Source organism: Equus przewalskii, chromosome 26 (assembly GCF_037783145.1).
Source record: "Equus przewalskii isolate Varuska chromosome 26, EquPr2, whole genome shotgun sequence".
Lineage (NCBI taxonomy): Eukaryota > Metazoa > Chordata > Mammalia > Perissodactyla > Equidae > Equus > Equus przewalskii.
The window spans coordinates 20,689,899-20,707,685 of record NC_091856.1 but is presented as its reverse complement, the minus strand read 5'-3'; the positions used below and the strand labels follow the sequence as shown (position 1 = coordinate 20,707,685).

The 17,787-nt window shown below is 39.8% G+C and overlaps 1 protein-coding gene and 1 long non-coding RNA gene across 2 annotated transcripts in view; one reads left to right on the top strand and one right to left on the bottom strand.

Moving 5' to 3' along the window:
• The window catches only part of LOC139079699 (uncharacterized), a 71,226-nt gene that overhangs the window by 15,564 nt on the left and 37,875 nt on the right, over window positions 1-17,787 (top strand). The window lies entirely within an intron of this gene.
• PAPPA (pappalysin 1) overlaps window positions 14,851-17,787 on the bottom strand; it is a 236,698-nt gene continuing 233,761 nt past the window's right edge. Inside the window, exon 22 of the mRNA XM_070596239.1 lies at window positions 14,851-15,276. Within this exon, the coding sequence (XP_070452340.1) occupies window positions 15,169-15,276 (108 nt within the window). The 3' untranslated portion in view covers window positions 14,851-15,168. The remainder of the gene's footprint in view (window positions 15,277-17,787) is intronic.

Here is a 17,787-nt window from a genome sequence, read left to right as displayed (position 1 = left end):
TTTTCTCCCTGTGCATCCTGGTTCTCAACCGTTGTTCCACACAAAGGGCTCTACCTCAAAACTGAAATTTGTTCCTGACATCCCTTTCCCTAAAAGATCCATGTTTATCCATTATCCTCAGAATAATGTCCAAATATTTTAGTGCTGTATCAGATCCCACTGAATCCCCACCCATATCCCTTAGCCTTGCCATTATAGAGAATGCTCGTATAACTTCCCACAGTCAGTAGCCACATCTCTTTACCTGAGAGCCTTTTCTAATTGTCTGAACCCATTCTTCCCACAAGCATGAGATGCACATATGCTGGAGGATTAATGCCCCAGGGGAATCCCTCAACCAGTGAGTGATGGGAATGACTGGATAAATACCCCAGCTCCCCAGTATCTCAGGTGGGGTAACTCTGAAGAGCATGTTCTCCACTGACTCAGAGTTTCCCATGGATGATTAAGCTGCAGCTGCTCACAGTAGTAACATGTTTGATAATACACCTTCTTTTGGCTACCTCTCCATCCTTGTTTCACATCCCATCTCCTCTACTTGTAGTTACTGGGATCATCATCCAGATAAACCACTTGCACTTGAATCTTTGTCTCAGGGTTTGCTTCTGAAGGAACCCAAAATAAGACATGCATTTACAAAACTCTTGGCAATTTGGTGTCTACGTAACTCTCTGGTATCAGTTGGCACCTTTCTTCCCCAGTATATTTCCTCGGTTATTCTTATCCTCAGTGCAGATCCCAGTGACCTGAACACTTGCCATTCCCCAAACATTTGTTGGAATACATGCCCTATTTCACCCTCTTGGTCTTTGTACATGCTGTTATCTGTTCCTACAACATTTACCATTTTCTCTCTGGGATGGCTTCCCCACTAACAGCAGTGCACTGCAGTGAGCTAGCTGTGTGTTTCTCTCTCTATTTGGATGATAAAATCTGTGAGAGTCATGACTGTGGCTGTCTTGTCTTGGCCACCATTCTTTATCAGTGCTTAGTCTAATGCATTATACATAGTAATGCTTGATAAACAATTGTTCATTGTATAATTGAATAAGTGGATATATTTAAAAGTTAATAAATGTGTGTTGTGAGTATAAAGTGGTATGTATTGTGAAGGAACTATTTGTACTATGATTTCAGCAAGCTGACACCCATATGTTGCCCAAGGGACTTAGTCACCATCTCTACAGCCTCCGGGAAGAATTCTGCTTGGCTTGGAGAGCCATGGGTTAAAGAGGGAAATGAGAGTACTCAGTTAGGCAGACAGCCCAGGCTGGGCTGTGAATGGTGCAGCCTCAGAGCAATATGGGAATAAGAAACCCCCCTCTCCCAGGGGTGGACCATGGCCAGGCTGCATGAAAAGAGAGAGAAAACAGAGAATCTCACAAAATTGTGGGCCTTGGCTGCCTCCAAACTCCTTTTATTTTATTTCTGGGCAAGTAGTCCCAGGCTTCTGAGATCCCAAAGATCATGGTCTCCCATCAAGACCCCAATGGAGAGAGCCCAGGAAGCAGGTTGCAGAAGGACAAGTTGGTCAACAATGCTACTCTGCCCTCTACTCGAGGGCTCTGGGCAAGTGATAAGTTTAATTTCTGACTAAGCCTCTGTCAATTTCTCCATCTGTAAAATAGATTAGGTTAGATCAGCTGCTTTTACATCATGCTCTTTGGAACGTCAAAGGTCTGGGAAGTTGTCGCTGGGGTGATCCTGGGTTGGATAGAGAAGACAGAGATCGGCTAACTAGGAGGGTCCCTCAGCCCCTCTTTGGTTAGAGAAGGTCTTTTGACATTATTTCATATAATATTGCACTTGAGGAACACATTACATGGCCAAAGTGTTTGAGACTCTTTGGCTGACCTGATTATATCTAAGCCAGCCTCCCAAGAATATGAAGCCCAGGGAAGGAAAAGACAGGCAGCAAAATGGGTTACATAGTGTCAGGAGTGTATTATTATTACATGGAGGCTCTTTGGGTAAAGCAGATTAAAAACTGTTCTAGCTCTGTTTGGGGTAGAATGAGGCTCCCCAAGGAATGAGCCTCATTCTTTTGGCTTCTTCTTCATCTACTTCACGATGGCATTTCTTGTGGTTCCATCGTGGTACTCAGTTTGAGAGCGATAGACCTAGACCAGCTCATTTCATCTTCATCTTGGTCATCATTATCCCCAATGCCCAGATGAGGAATCATGTGGCTCAGAGGTGAAGTGGCTCGTCCATGATCACAGTGTTATAAAGCAGAATAGCAGAATTACAACCCTCTCTTCGGAATCCTCTCTTCCTTCTTCTGCAGTACCAGCACACATTGCTTCCCCTTCTCACCTTTTGTATAGTCAAGCTTTGCTGTATTTTAAAGAATCACTGCTAATTTGGAAGGCAACGTGGGTGCCAATTCCTGGTGATGAAGTGAAGTTGGGTCTTATTCCACTTTCAATTGCTGTAGAAAAATTTCTTCTTTCTAGGGAGAATTTTTGGCAATGAACCCTTTAAAACACTTTTGTGTTGACATATAATATACATACAGAAAAGTATGTGCACCCATTATAACTGCTTGATGAATTTTCATAACTTAACAGACCTTGTAACCAGCACTCAATCAAGAAATAGGACATTATCAGGGTCCCAGAAGCATCCTTTGTCCTCTTCCGGTAATTACCCTTCCTACTGCTCTGAAGGGTACCACTACCCTGACTTCTAGCAGCATTGATGTTTTGCTTATTATTATTAAATTTTTTGCTATTCAATTTTGGGTTTCTTCCACTCTCTTTAAAAAATAATTTATTGAGGTGAAATTTACATAAATTAACCACTTTAAAGGGAACAGTTCAATGGCATTTAATGTAGTCACAATCTTGTGCAACCACCACCTTTATCTAGTTCCAAAACATTTCTATCACACCAAAGAAAACCCCTTTTACCCATTAATCAGCTTCTTCCCAATTGCCCCTCCCTCAGTCCCTGACAACCACCAATTTGTGTTCTGTCTCTCTGTGGATTTATCTATTCTGGATATTTCATATAAATGAAATCAGACTAAATGTAACATTTTGTGTGCTTCTTTCACTTAGCATTATCTTTTGGAGGTTCATCCACTTTGCAGCATGTATCATTACTTCATGCTTTTTTATGGCTGGATAATATCTCTTTGTGTATATATATATGCATATATATACCACAATTTGTTTATTCATTCATCTGTCGATGGACACTTGGGCTGTTCATCTTTTGGCTATTGTGAATAGTGCTACTATAAACACAAGTATACATGTACTTGTTTGAATATCTGTTTTCAATTATTTTGGGTATATATTTTGGAGTGGAATTATGGAATCATATGGTAATTCTATGTTTAATGTTTTGAGGAACAAATTGTTTTCCACAATGGCTGAACCATTTTCCATGCCCGCACAATGTACGAGGGTTCCAATTTTGTGACATCTTCACCAATGCTTATTTTCCATTTTTTAAATTATAGTTATTCTTTGTCTTTAATGTTTGGAGAAATGTCTATTCAAGTTATTTGCCCATTTTTAAGTTGAGTTCTTTGTCTTTTTGTAAGAGTTCTTTATGTATTCTTTATAAATGATTTGGAAATATTTTCTCCAATTTCTGGATAATGTCTGCCGAAGCACAAAAGTGTTTTTTTGTGTGTGTCCTCATAAATGTTTATTGAGCCACTCTGAAATCTGTACCAACTGTCCGTGTTTTCTCTCCCAGAGAAGTCTGCACATTTTTCATTTTGCATTTTGAGTTCATAACAGTTGACAACATTGTGAAATTTCAGTTGTACATTATTATTTGTCAGTCACCATATAAGTGCTCCCTTTCACCCTTTGTGCCCACCCTTCACAAAAGTTTTTAATTTTGATGAAGTCTAATTTATTTTTTTTCTGTTGCTTTTTCTTTTGGTGTCATATCTAGGAATCCATTGCCAAACCTCAGGTCATGAAGATTTACCTCTGTATTTTCTTCTAAGAGTTTTATGGTTTTAGCTTTTATATTTAGGTCATTGATCCCTTTTGAGTTAATTTATGTATAGTAGTGTGAGGTAGGGATCCAACTTCATTCTTTTACATGTGGATATTCAGTTGTCACAGCACAATTAATTGTGCTTTGCATACTTTTGTAATGCATAAAATGGAAATCATATAGTATGTATTTTTTGTGTCTCATTTCTTTTGCTCAGCATAATTTTTGTGGGATTCATTCATATTGTTGCATGAAGTTGTAGATCATTTGTTCTTATTGCTGTATAGCATTTCAATGCCTTAATTTATATCATTAATTTGCCTATCATACTGTTGATGGGCATTTGGGTAATTTCCAACTTTGGGCTATTGTGAACAGTGCTGCTGTAAATATGCTAGAACTTGTCTTTGGTGAATATATGTATGCATTTCTGTTGGGTGTACTCCTAGAAGTGGAGTTGCTAGGCTTTAGGGCATTCTTATCTTCAGCATAAGATACTGTCATAGCATCTTTTTAATCAGGAAAGAACTGAAGGTTTATTTTAATACCTCTCTTTACAAATAGATATCCTACCTATTTTTATCAATATGGGAATAAGGCAATGGAAAAGGCAGGTATGTGAAAACTGTGTGAACTAGAAATAAACCTAACAGTTTCCTACTAAGTGCTTTAATTGCTAGCCCAAGGTTCCCCTCACTGTGGACTATGCCTCTTCATTCTACAAACCAATGCTGCTTCTTTCCAAAGATGGAAAAATGATGCTTGCAAAAACAGCAGCTCTAAAGATAAACTGGAATGGTTTAAATACCCTCCACCCCTTACCTCACATAAACTCTAGCTTAATGTCCGGAAGTTTCCAGATTATCCATCACGGAATCCCTAACCATAAGAAATGGAAAGGTCCTTAGAAACCTAAAGTTCTACACTGTCATTTTACAAATGGGAAGTCTGAGGACCAGAAAGAAGAAATTTTCTCTAGCTAGTGGGAATACTTGAACAAACTCCTCCCATTTTTCTTTGATAAGGAGAAAGGATAGCACAAGGAGGGGAAAAAGCATGGGTTTGGAATCTGACATGCCTGGGCTAAAATCCTGGCTCTGCCCCTTATTACCTGTATAATTTTGGGCAAGGTACTTCATCTTTCTGGATCTTGATATCCTCATCCATAAAATGACCTTAAAGATATGTGTTTATCGCATTGCTGTTAGGATTAAAGAATGGATAAAGGGGAATTTCTCTGTAAATTGATCTATTTTTTAAATATTATGATAAGGGTTGTCTTTCCACCTTAACTGGTCAGTAGAGGACAGGGTAGCTAGAGAAGTGCCCATAACCTGTTTCCCCCATATGTTTAGGACATGACCAGTGCCATTCCAAAAACCAAGACTCTGCTGTCATGAAAGGCAACTTCTGGCAAAAATACTCACTTAGCATCAGCTGTGGTACAAATTAATAACTTGTTTGAGGGTATCAGGATAGTGCAAAGATGATCACGTCACTAATAAAGTTAGGCAAGAGTCATCCTGATCAAGGAGATCTTACTGGCCAGGAAGGCAGAAGTGGGGCTCTATGGCTGACATGATATGTACCCCTGGAGAATCTCCTTCCCAACCCAATCTTCAGTTTATCATTTGACAAATAAAGAAATTCTGCTAAACACAGAAAAGCAAATATAACATTTGTACTGCCACTGACTTTTCCATTTCTATGGTAGGCAGCTATGGATGAGGAAACAAGTTCAGAGAGATAAGATGACTTTCCCAAGGTCACATTACCCTTTCCCTGGTAGTCTGGATGCATTATAAAAACCTTTCTCAACCTAGCATTGGGATCACTACCAGTCAATCTATGTTGTGATTAAGTTGAAACAATTGCCATCCCTGGAGTATTTAAATAATAGTGGTTTTGGCTCAGACAGACTTAAGGTAGTTATGAGAAGAGAGAACCAGTGAAATGTGGTACTTACACCTTAAAAAGACTAGGACTTGATTTTTGGGGCCACTCACTATGAAAAATCACTTAAACTCTGAGCTTCAGTTTGTCTCATCTGTAAAAATGGGACTCATGATGCCTATATCACAATATTTTTGTAAGAGTTAAAAGAAAAGCTAATCTACTTCCTTATCTTAAAGAAAGTTGTCACAGCACAATTAATTGTGCTTTGCATACTTTTGTAATGCATAAAATGGAAGTCATATAGTATGTACTTTTTGTGTCTTATTTCTTTTGCTCAGCCCCACCCCCACTCTTGTTGTTCCTCTTTTCCAGTAGAAGCTAAAAAGTAGAATAATACTGAGTTTAACTTTTTCCTTGTCTTTACTCTGGACCTGTTCAATCTCTTGGGCGTGTAACTGAGATTTATCATTTCACCGAGATTGAAGCAAGTTTAATACACTGCAGAACTTCAGTCTTGGTGATGTAAAAACTGATGCACATTTTCTCCATGTCAATACTGGAGAGCTGGGCTGGGTGTACTGAATTCCCTCCCCCTACCACCCCTCTTGCTGCAGAGTGCAGCGTGCGATGGGAGTCATATTTAGCCAAGGTTGGGGTGGAGAAATGGGGGAGGCCAAAGGAGTAACAATCAACATCGGCTGAGCATCTACCATATAACAGCCCCCTGCTGGGTGCTTTACTTAAATTACGGCACATTTTCCTTAGGACAGCCCATTTAAGACGGAAATGATGAATTCCATTCTATAGATCTATAGATGAGGCTACTGAAAAACAGATAGAGAGCTGCCCAGGATAACACTGCATTTAAATGACAGATCCCAGATCCCATCTGACTCTATCCTGACCCATTCCCCAAAGCCTTCCTCTCTCATCTTAAGACCTCATCATGATGAAATCACTAAGGGGTCATCAGAAATGGTACTTGAATTTCCAGACTTACACATCTGATCACATGGTTTTGGGTTTTTATATTTTCCTGATAGCTGATCCTAGAAGATAGCTAGATTTCCCTGTCCCAGATTTTATTATTTAAAAAGAAATCTAATGGGAACTCTTTCTCTTCAATTTTTCTGTAAACTCAAAACTTCTCTAAAAAGTAAAGTCTATTAATTAAAAAAATCTAAAATCAGTGAATAGCAGTGACGTACAATGATTTTCTAGAATCATAGAATCTTAGACACTAAAGACCATTTTGTCCAATCTCATCATTTAATAGAACGGAGAAAAATACTCTGTCCACCCACTGCCAACACTTTCATCCAAACAGCCATCCTTTCTTTCCTGAACCAAAAATATTCTCTACTCCCTACATCTTCTCCTGTCTCCCTCCATTTTCTCTTTCATACTGCCATATGAAGGATCTTTCTCAACCACAGATCTGACTATGTAAATCCCTTTCTGAAAAGCCATTCAGTGTTTCCACATTGCTGTTAAGATAAAGCCTGAAATCCTCAATTTGGCACATGATAAGCTCTCCATCCTCTCGTCAGTCCACCATCACCCTCTCTTTCTGCTTTCTCAGGGCACTGGCCTTTTATTCCGTTTCTCAAGAGTGTCATGTTCTTTCTTACTTAGGATGTTGCACTTGCTAGTCCCATTTGCTTAAATGTATCACCTGCCTTTTTCTCATTGCCAATTCTTCCTGTCTTAGCAAAGGGAAGTGACTTACCCCAGGTCACAAAGGATAGACAGTACTTGAATGTAAATTCTTAACCTGTGCTTCTGTACAGCACTGCTGTTTTCCACCTCAAATCACATTCCTGTAAAGAGTTTAAAACTTTCATCCAAAGAAGCAAGGCTTCTCCTGGGTTGAAGGCTCCGGAGGCTGTGTTTTTGTCCCAGGTTCTTATTCCTGGCACTAAATGTGAAGAACTGGGTAGATTTACCAATGCCAGTACAGCCTGATAGATTGTTGCCCCTATATTTTTATTTTTTTAATTTGAAGACCATATTCCTTGGTTAGACAAACTCTAAAACTTGGACGATAAATATAAATAGATCTAAATACAGAATGTTTCTGCTTGTTTTGAAATGAAAAAGGTGTCATTTTCCCATTTGACATGTTAAGCAACTAAAGCGCAGTGAACTTTTCTGTTAGAGTGTGTGTGTGTGTGTGTGTGTGTGTGTGTGTGTGTATGTGTGTTAGGGTTGGAGGAGGAGGGGAGAAGACCCTAGAACTAGTACATTCTATCTTCCAAGAGGAATTCCTTTGCCCTATGACTTCCTGTCTCTGCAGACAAAACCAAGGAGTCCAAAAAGCCATATTAAGACTTTCTCTCTCAATCTTCCTGTTTGGGAAATATTTACCTCTTTTCATGAAACTATTGTCTACATCTTGTTTCAGTCCTCACAGTGAATTGAATAGAACTGAGTAAAACATTCTCTTTAATCATTTACCTTACTTTGGAAATAATCAGTTATCTGGCAGAATTTAGCAATGACTTTTATTTTATTTATTTATATTTTTCATGCCCTCCCTTGTGTCTCTCACCGGTTTGTATTTATAAAGAGTCCAAAAACCCTGTTTGGGTAGTTCTTGACTTCCCAACCCCTGCCCTTTTATGCAATTCACATTGATATTCCCAAACTGCCCTTTTGTGCAAAATTCAACATTCAAGTATCAGCAGATAAACACATATTTTGACCTGTCTTATGGTGGTACTGGCAGCCAACAGCCGAGTGCACAGTGCCAGTAACTACTCCATGGCAATGCCTGTGCAAGCGAATGCTTTAGTGCATCTTATTTTTATTCTTTTAACAATTAAGTAGATATCAGAAAAATTAGTGTATTATTAATACTTGTTGTAAGCAGCCCCTGTCTCATAATAATCATAACAAGAGTTAATATAACCTGTGTTCTGACATCGTTCTGAAAACTTTGCATTATCTTATTTAATTCTACCAGCAACTTCATGAGGTGGGTACTTTTAATTTCCATTTTGCAAATGGGAAAAACCAAATCTTAAAGCAATTAAATAACTTTCCAAAGATCACATAGCTACTAAGTGGTGATAAGATGAAATTTTATCATCTAATTTGATCTAATAGGCAGATCGAAAACAGCAAAACCTCAGTCTCAGCTACATGTTCGTGTGATGAACTAGATGACTCAGTGTTCAATTATAAAGAAAAACATGGAAGTAAAGAATATGCTGGAAATATGTTGTTGAAGATAGCATCCAAAAGGCTAGGTGTAACTGCAAGTGATATTCATTTCAGCTCTCTGAAAACTGAACTTTCTTATAACATGTAAAAATGTTTTCCAGCTTTGCATATGCAAAATGTAGACACTTTTCAGGAATTATTTATGTAAAATATTGGGTGTATATTGCATTCAACCTCATGCTACCTTGATCTTCTAATTCTAGGCCCTGGGGTTCTCTTCCATTCTAGTGTGTCTATATGAGAATCCTTTAGATTTCCACAACACACAAAAATCATACCACCACATATTGAAGCATACAAGCTATTATATATTTTCATAATATAGAATTTTAAGGTATAGTAATCAACAGTGGCAAAATATTTCTGTCTTTGACATCATTTTTTTTGTGTGTGAGATCCAACCTGTAATTGAGACCAGAGAAAACAGTATGGAAAAACAAATCCATGAGAACAGGATAAAAATATCATGAACAGCAAAATATGTCTGAGTATTTAAAACTGTATAGAAAAAATAAATTAGATGAACAATTGTGTAAATATAAATTAAAAAAGATGACATTCTTAATAAATAAAGTTTACTATTTACATTTTTATATATTGCTGAAAGACTTAACTTAGATCCATAAAAACACATAAACAGGAAAAAAAATAAAACCCAAAATAGGAGCAGCAAATTTATGCGCGTGAGGTACAGAAAAAGGATTGGAATTGTGTTTTGTTTTTGGTCTTTAGACTGTTTTCTTTCTTTTTTTTTTTTTTCCTTTTTTTATAGTAGGCCAGTAGAATTCTCATGAGAACAGAGTTTAAGCACTTCAATGGAGAGTCATTTTTTGGTAGTTTCCAGAAGGTGCCAAACAGATGTCAACATCATAATAATTAGAAATACCTATAATAATTATAACAATAATAAAAAGGTATAATATGATACATAAATATGGAAGAGCAGTTTGTAATATGAATACATTTTCTCTAGACGAGATCACAGTTTTATTTTGTAAATATTACATTTAAGTATATATATACACACATATATGTACAACTATATATACATGTGCATATATATGTAAATTTATATTTATATATAATATCTTTATATAGATAGATATCTGCGGACAGGTTTTTGATTATAGAGACCCAAGAAAGCAACTCAATAATTGTTCAAAATTCTCCTCACTGACTGCTGGTGTATAATTTAAGGAGCCCAGAGTTGTTTGCACTCAGAATGCCGTATCTTCTTTTAATTGAACACTTGATGCAGAATTTTAAGTGTGAGAAGAAGAAGACATTTAGGGACTCCCTTCCTCTATAAAGTTGGAAATGGCCCGGAAGTCTTGAATAGACAACAGTAAACTGACTTTTACCCTGTAGGAAGTAATTGGCTTTTAATCAAATTATAGAACTGGTGAAAGGCCAGAATAATGGGGGAAAAATCCAATTTACCTACGAATGAAATATTCCCAAATACAAGCCTCTCTCTTAAAGTGGATTATAATCCAGGAGCTCCAGCATCATTCCTTGAAACATCCAATGAGCACTCCCTGTCTTTCTTAAATGGCCAATGGACCTGTGCATTCTTGAAAAATAACCCATAGACTTGTGTCAAGCCTTGGCTCTCACAGATTGCCACAGCCCCTTTCAACCCCCAGGGCCTCACAATCCTCTGCCCTCCCACTGTGAGGTAGGTAAGTAGTATTATCCCCATTTTGCAGCTGGAGAAACTGAGGCAAATGGAGTGGCAACTCGATGACTTGTTGTTCAAGATCACTGAGCAAACTGCTGCCTGGAGTCAAGAATTCTATTTTCTTACTCTAGGGACATAATTTCTCTCTTGGCTATTATAAATCTCTTTTAAAGATCAAATGATTGGTAGGAATTTGGCAAAACTTGAAAATTCAAAGAATAGGCTGTTATTCAATTGCTGTTTAGTTTTTATGTTTGCTGTTTGCTTGTTTTGTTTTGTTTCTCAAAAATCATGGGAATTACCTGTCTGGTCATGTAGCAGCTTTTTAGGAAAGTGGACTGTGCAGTGTGATTCTAAGTGCAGTCTTTATAAAGCCCAGTGCTCTGCTGGTAAATACAACCATTTTATAATGTGAAAAGCACAACACAATATGTTCCCTTAATATCGGGTAAAACTAATTTCAAGCCCTCCCCACTCTCTACTAACACCGATTGCCACCAAATAGATAAAATGCTCTCTCAACCACAAGACTACATATCAAGAGGGAAGATGCCTTATTTCCTGGACCTACCACAATGTACAGAAAATAACAGCGTCATAAAATCCTGCTCTATATTTCCTTCTACGGAATTCTTTCTGCTTGTGTCTACCTACTCAGTCTGTAGAATAAACAATTTCCTTTAGGAAGCACAAAAATAGGTTTCTTTAATTCTTATTTTTAATCATGCACTTTTATTTCCTTTTAATCTCGTGTTCTATTAATCTCTATCTGTACAGCTTTGTCACTATCAATTTCTTCTTTTTATTTTCCCCACTTGAAGTAGTTCCAGAAAAAAAAAACACAAAACCTCGAAACTATTAACTTGAATTTATGGTTTGTTTTCTTCCTTCCTTCCTTCCTTTTCTCCTTCTTTCTTTCCTTTCTCCTTCTCTCCCTCCCTGCCACCTTCCTTCCTTCCTTTCTTTATCTTTCTTTTTTAAACACAGGTAAGACCTATAACAAATTGACAGTTACAACCAAGTTAAATCGAACCTGGAAGGGAGGTAACTGAAATCTGTCTCAAAGAATTATTTTCAACAAATAGCATTTAAGCAATGGCCAAGGTGGACTAAGACCAAGAGAACTGTCTAGGCAGTGGCTCAGCATGCTGAAGCCAAGAGTAGCAGCTGATACCCTCCATCTTCAAAGCCCTACTATTTATGACCATTAATCTCTCCCTTCCTTAACACCTCAATTTAGCCACCAAAATGGACTTTCCAAGGACTGTCTTCCCTTAAGGGATCATTGGCACAGATCCTAGCGGGTAATGCAAGTCCTCTGGGCAGGCAGCTAAGGTTGTGGCTTGGAAAGCCTTCCCAAGACAAGGCTTAGAGAACTGTCGACCTCATCTTTTCTTTCTTGCTGCTAAGAGGCTAATACTTTTTCAGACCCAGAACCCCCAAGTGTTTTAGGGCCCCTGAGCTGCTGCTGGACAACAGTGCTCCAGAGCTGCCTCTTTGTGGGTACTCTACTATCCTCAACAGGAGATGATCCAAGGGATGAGACAATGAGTTTATTCCCAAAAAGAAAGTGAAAAGGAGAATCAGTGCATTGCACGAATAGAGCTGACCCTCCTTCACTAAGTTTTGAGAAGGGTCTATTAATTACATCTTCCGTGGGCATGAGGCTGGCCATCAGTCAGGTAGCGTCTCTTGCCTAATATCCTTGGCAAATGTGAATTTGTCAGTAATAGGTTTGAATGATGGTAGGAAGGTGATTGGGTGGATCTTTGCACAGAAGAGCTCAACTCAATCTGTGAGTCTGAAGATAAAAGTCAGCCTCCAGGAAACTCTGCTCACCTGGAGAGTGTGAGGAGAGACAAGGGTGGGAGTGAAGGAAGATAGAGGATGAGGATCAATTTAAGGGAAGCTGATGAGGTTCCTCTGTGGTTCCTGCAACCCCACCATTAATAATGTCATCTTTGGGTCTTCAAGACTTTTTTTTCTACTTATTGGTGTAATAAAGTAAGTGAGAGGGCTGACACTGTTACCTTTCTTAGTTCATATCTTCTAAGCTAACACCACACAGGATGATAACTCAGCTAGGGTAAGAAGGGGGCTTTAAGAGTTGGCAAGAGTTCTAAGATACTGGAGAGGGCTACAAAGTGAGATCACTTCTTCTATCATTATTATTATTTTGCTAAGGATTGGTCCAGTATGTATAGAAAAAAAATGCTTTGAATATAAATGAGATATGAGTTTGTAAGGAGGAAACATAAAGGATTTGAGCCTGACCTTAACAATAGTGGCAGCCTCTCCATTCTGGAACCCAATCTCGGAGTTTGTAATATGGTACAAGCACACAAAACTTTCCAAGTACTGCATCCTTATTTGTGGACACCTGTGCAAAAAGCACCTTGATATATTTCTTAATGTAACAGACCACAGATGGCCAGTAGATGTTTTCTCAAGTGTTCTTGATCAGCAGGTAATTGCTGTTGGGAATGATATAGTAAGAAGGTTTCTGAAGTTATTTCTGGTCCCCATAGGACAAAGTGCTATGACTGATTAACAATGCCTGCCTCAGATACAGGAATGAGGAGGGTAGTAGGTCCACAAGCCTGGTATTTTCCATTCCTATGCTGGACTTTGTTTTTGTTGGTTGTCTTCACTAGACTTGAGATGACTTGATTTACAGCAACCTTTATGTGATACATCTAGTTTAGACCCTTCCCTTGCCTCACTTTCTCAGTTCCATGTCTCAGAAATTATGTCAGACTTAACCATCCTCTCCATCTCATTCTGTATTAATCTCTTTCCACATTAATCCAAAAGGAATAAATAGGTAACTGACTGAAAAGAGGGAAAGAAGACCCCAAAGAGGTGGGGGTTTCCACTTGCGTTTGACTAATTTCCTCTTAACTTTGAAGGCTGAACATGGGAGAGAGGGGAGGGTTGCCCAACCATGGGTGTGGATGGGAGTCTTGGTAGCTGGAAGATTATGTGCGAAACATGATGACTATCTTGGGTTGTTGGGGAATGAGGCTGTGAACTCTTTGGCTTCCCTCTGATGGTCCTCTAGAACACGGCCTAGATTGATCATATCCAAGATGAGTTTCTGTTCCAGAATAATAGCTACTCAGAGCAACAGTGAGGTCCTTGGGACCAAAGCGTGCTCTGGCCTGGAGGGCCAGGAAGGCTTGGATAAAGATAATAACTCAAGAGTCTCTACAATTCCAACAGTCTCTGGATGGCTCCAACATCATAGAAATTTAACACTGTTCCACTTGATTATAAAATCTAACACTGGCTTAGACATTCTGGACTCTCAGTGAAGGTTCCAGCATCTTAAGTCCCTCAACTCCTTTCCAGGATGAGAAGGCTACCCATGGGGAACTTAACTTCTCACCATGTGGGCCAATGAGGGTTTTTCTCTTGTAGAAGGGCTGAGAGGTGAGGAGCTGTGGAAAAATGTGGGTCATTTTTAAGGCAGACTGTTTGGTTGTGTGGGGTTTTTCCTAACCTAGTCCTACCATCTTGGGATACTCAATGTATAGGATAGAGCAGCAGGAAAAGTAGCAGCAAATGTGGTCCCAAGGCAAGGTTTGGGGAATGGGTGGGTTCTGGAGGGATATTATGGCCTCAAGCCTCAAACCTCAAGCAGGGGGCTGTTATAATACCTTGACATTGCAATTCTGAGCCATTTCCAGCTTGGCCTCAAACCCTGGAGTTGGGGTAAAATCCCCCATGGCAGCAGAAGAATTTGGGGGCTTTGCATACCTTGGATTCTTCACTTCTTTCTGGGTCCTACTTCCCTAGAAGGTAGCTGATCAGAGACCATTTCACTTCCAATCCCAAAGGACTGCACAATTGTGCATGACCTACATATTCCAAGCCTCAGGGTGTGAGCTATCTTGGCATCTCAACTCTTGGTCTTAGCAGTTTCTGCAACTCTCTTTCTCCCAAGGACACTGTTGCTAGGAGCTTGGGAAAGGAAAGATTGAGTTTGTTCCAGTCTCTCTCTGCTCAGTCTCCAAAACTGCCCTCACACAGATGTTTGTATGGGTGCGTATGCATGCATGTGTACTAACCACAGATGTGCACACTCCTAGATACAGAACATGTTTCTTGCTGTGGTCGTGTGACAAATGGTTAGAATTTTAGGAGGCTCTGGGACTGCATGCTGTATATGCAATCCATCTAAGACTTTGGGATGGGATTCCATTCCATCTTTCAACATGGCGAGACTTAGTTCATGCGCCCCCACTATGAGTCCTTCCTGGGTGAAATTAAAGGCAGACCGGTTGGGTGCTAAGGATCCCTGGTGTGGAGAGGCCATTCCGTTGAGCAGCTGACTGTGAAATCAATACCAAAGGGATGCGGGTCCTGGCGTTGGGAATTCTTTGACAACTCCTTGTCCTTCCTTAGCCATGGCTGTATCCCCGGAGGTCTTTCCGGCTGTGTTCTTGGGCCTGAGGGTCCCGACAAGCACAGTCACCTTGTAGGTCACAGGACATAGGGAAGGGGGTGACCTGCAGAGAGAAAGAAAGAAGAGGTGAGCCAGGTGCCTGGATATAAAGCAGTAATCTTCAGAGAGGCAGTGCAGAACAGAGGGACAATCAGTGGATTTAGGGGAAAGCAGATTCAAGTTCAAGTTATGGCTCGGCTTCTTGCTAGCTCTGTGATAACTTGTACCAAAATCACGTGGTCATTATTGTAGCAGCCTCCATTTTCAGGGGCACTTACTGTGGGTCAGGCAAGGTGCAAAACACTTTCCAAAGAGGAAAACACCACATCCTTTGACAAATCTGTAGCAGAGGTACTAAAACAATCACCCTTTTGCAGATGGGGAAACTGAGGCTCAGAAAGAGGCAGTCATATGTCCAAAGTAATAAGTGACAAATCTGGCATTTAAAGTTGGACAAGCTTCCTCTCCCTGAGCCGTAGGTTCTTACCTGTAGAACTCATAATAAGACCTTTCTTGCACTGTGAACTCTAAGGGCTGAGTGAAAAGTGTGATCCACTGTACCAGAATTGGCTTATTAACAATTCTACTGAATTGTACAATGGGATATCTAACTTGCAGGACTGTTGTGGTGATCAAGGGAGACAAAGGATGTGAAAGTGTCTTTTAAGACACTTTCTGCATATATTGGTAATTTTGATTTTAGGAGGCAATGATGAAAACAACAAAAGCAGGTCTCAGCAAGCCCAGACCACCTTCAAGGGGGCCTGAAATCCTGGTGGGGAACATTGCACATAGAGATTTTGCATAATAGTTGTTTGAAGGATCTTGGGAGCATATTTTAGGATAAGAAAAAGTAAGAGGCACACATGTGATGATTTGGTGTATGTATATATTATGAAAGCTGGGGAAAATGGAAATAAAACTTAAAAAGTGAGAGGCCTGAGTTTTGGTTCCCAGTCCATCCCTTCACATCCTCTGTGACCTTTGGCCGTCTTTCCTTTCTAGAAACTGAGAGAAAGGGCCCAGCAGAGCGAATGTCTTCCCCGTGCAGTGGATAATCTGTCTTTCCAAAGACCACAGCGCACTCTCTGCTTGAGCCCCAGCCTGGGCTCACGCAAGTGGATTTCACCTCATTGCATCATGACATTTGCATGTAACTTTCCCCAGAGGGTCCCCCATCTGCGCAGATGGATTTAATGACCTCATTTGCCTAGGCAGGGTCTCCAAGTGCTCACACAGTCTCAGAGAGCATCTTTGTCTTTCTAGCTTATGGATTCTTCTCTATATCTAACTCATTTTTTCTCTTTGCCTCTTTGCCCTCCCTCCCTCCCAACCTCTCTCTGTCCTGCAATGTTGCAATAATTTAAAATGTAGGAATAAACAGGCAGATTGAAATATAAGCCCCAGTTCTCTTACCTAATTGAGGTGTGACCTTGAGCAGGTAACAATTTCTCTGAGCCTCAGTTAACTCATTCTTTAAATGGGAATAATGAAAGCATACACCTCCTGAGGTTGTGATGAAGGATATGTGAACTAACTGATGAAAAACACCTAGCACACAGTGCATACGCTCAGTGCTCAGCTATAAATGTACATAGCCTCTTGTCTCTGACTCAGTGAGGCAGGGACTGGGTTGGTCTTGTTCATTCTTGTTTGCTCAGAGCTCAAGCCATAGAATGAATGAATGTTCATTTCTCCATGTCTCTCTGACTCTTCCATAGGACTTATGGCTAGCACATCTCTCTCTTTCTCCTTTCATTTTAAATTCATAGGTGCCTGATGGCCTGGTAAGCATCTCACAGCTCCTTCCAGGCAGTGCCTGTCTTTCTGCTTACAACTACTTGCTGTTCCCTTTCCAGGACATTTACTTCCCAGCCTCCATGCCTTTGTGGAGGCTGTGACTTCCAATCTAGAATATTCTTCTACAACCACTTCACTTCCAAGAGAAGCAGAGAATGTTAGAATTGAAAGAGACATAGAGAAAACCCTCCAGTTCAAATGGGGAAACTGAGGGCAGAGCCAAGTCTAAATCTAACAACTGATGTCAAATGGGGAGAGTAATGCCATGGGAGCCACAAGGCCTGAGTTGGCATCCTTATTCGCTTCTTACTCAATGAACAATTTTGGGAAAATCCCTTCATTGCCATGACCCTTAGTTTCTACATCCATAAAAGGGAGCTAAAAAAAAAAAAAAACACACCATATTTCATATGGTTGTGAGGATCAAACAAGAAGAAACTTGCAAAAGCCCAGCACATGGCTTAACACTAAGGAGATACTCAATGCTGAATACATGTGCGCTGAATCAAATTTCCCACCAGCTCATATTTCACCATCTGTGACACCTTTCCTGCTTATAGTCCCCTTTCTCCCACCTCCTTTTGGTAGCCTCTATGTCCTCAACTCACCCATCCCTTTATCTGTCAACTTCTCCCGTCCTCGCCCACATTCTAACATTAGAATGATTCAGTTACCTCTAATGTCTTCTGCACAATTCTCTGCATAACTCTTTCCTGTTGGGCTCTGTGACCCATTAGAGACCATTTAACAGCTGATTTATCACTCATGCCTCTTG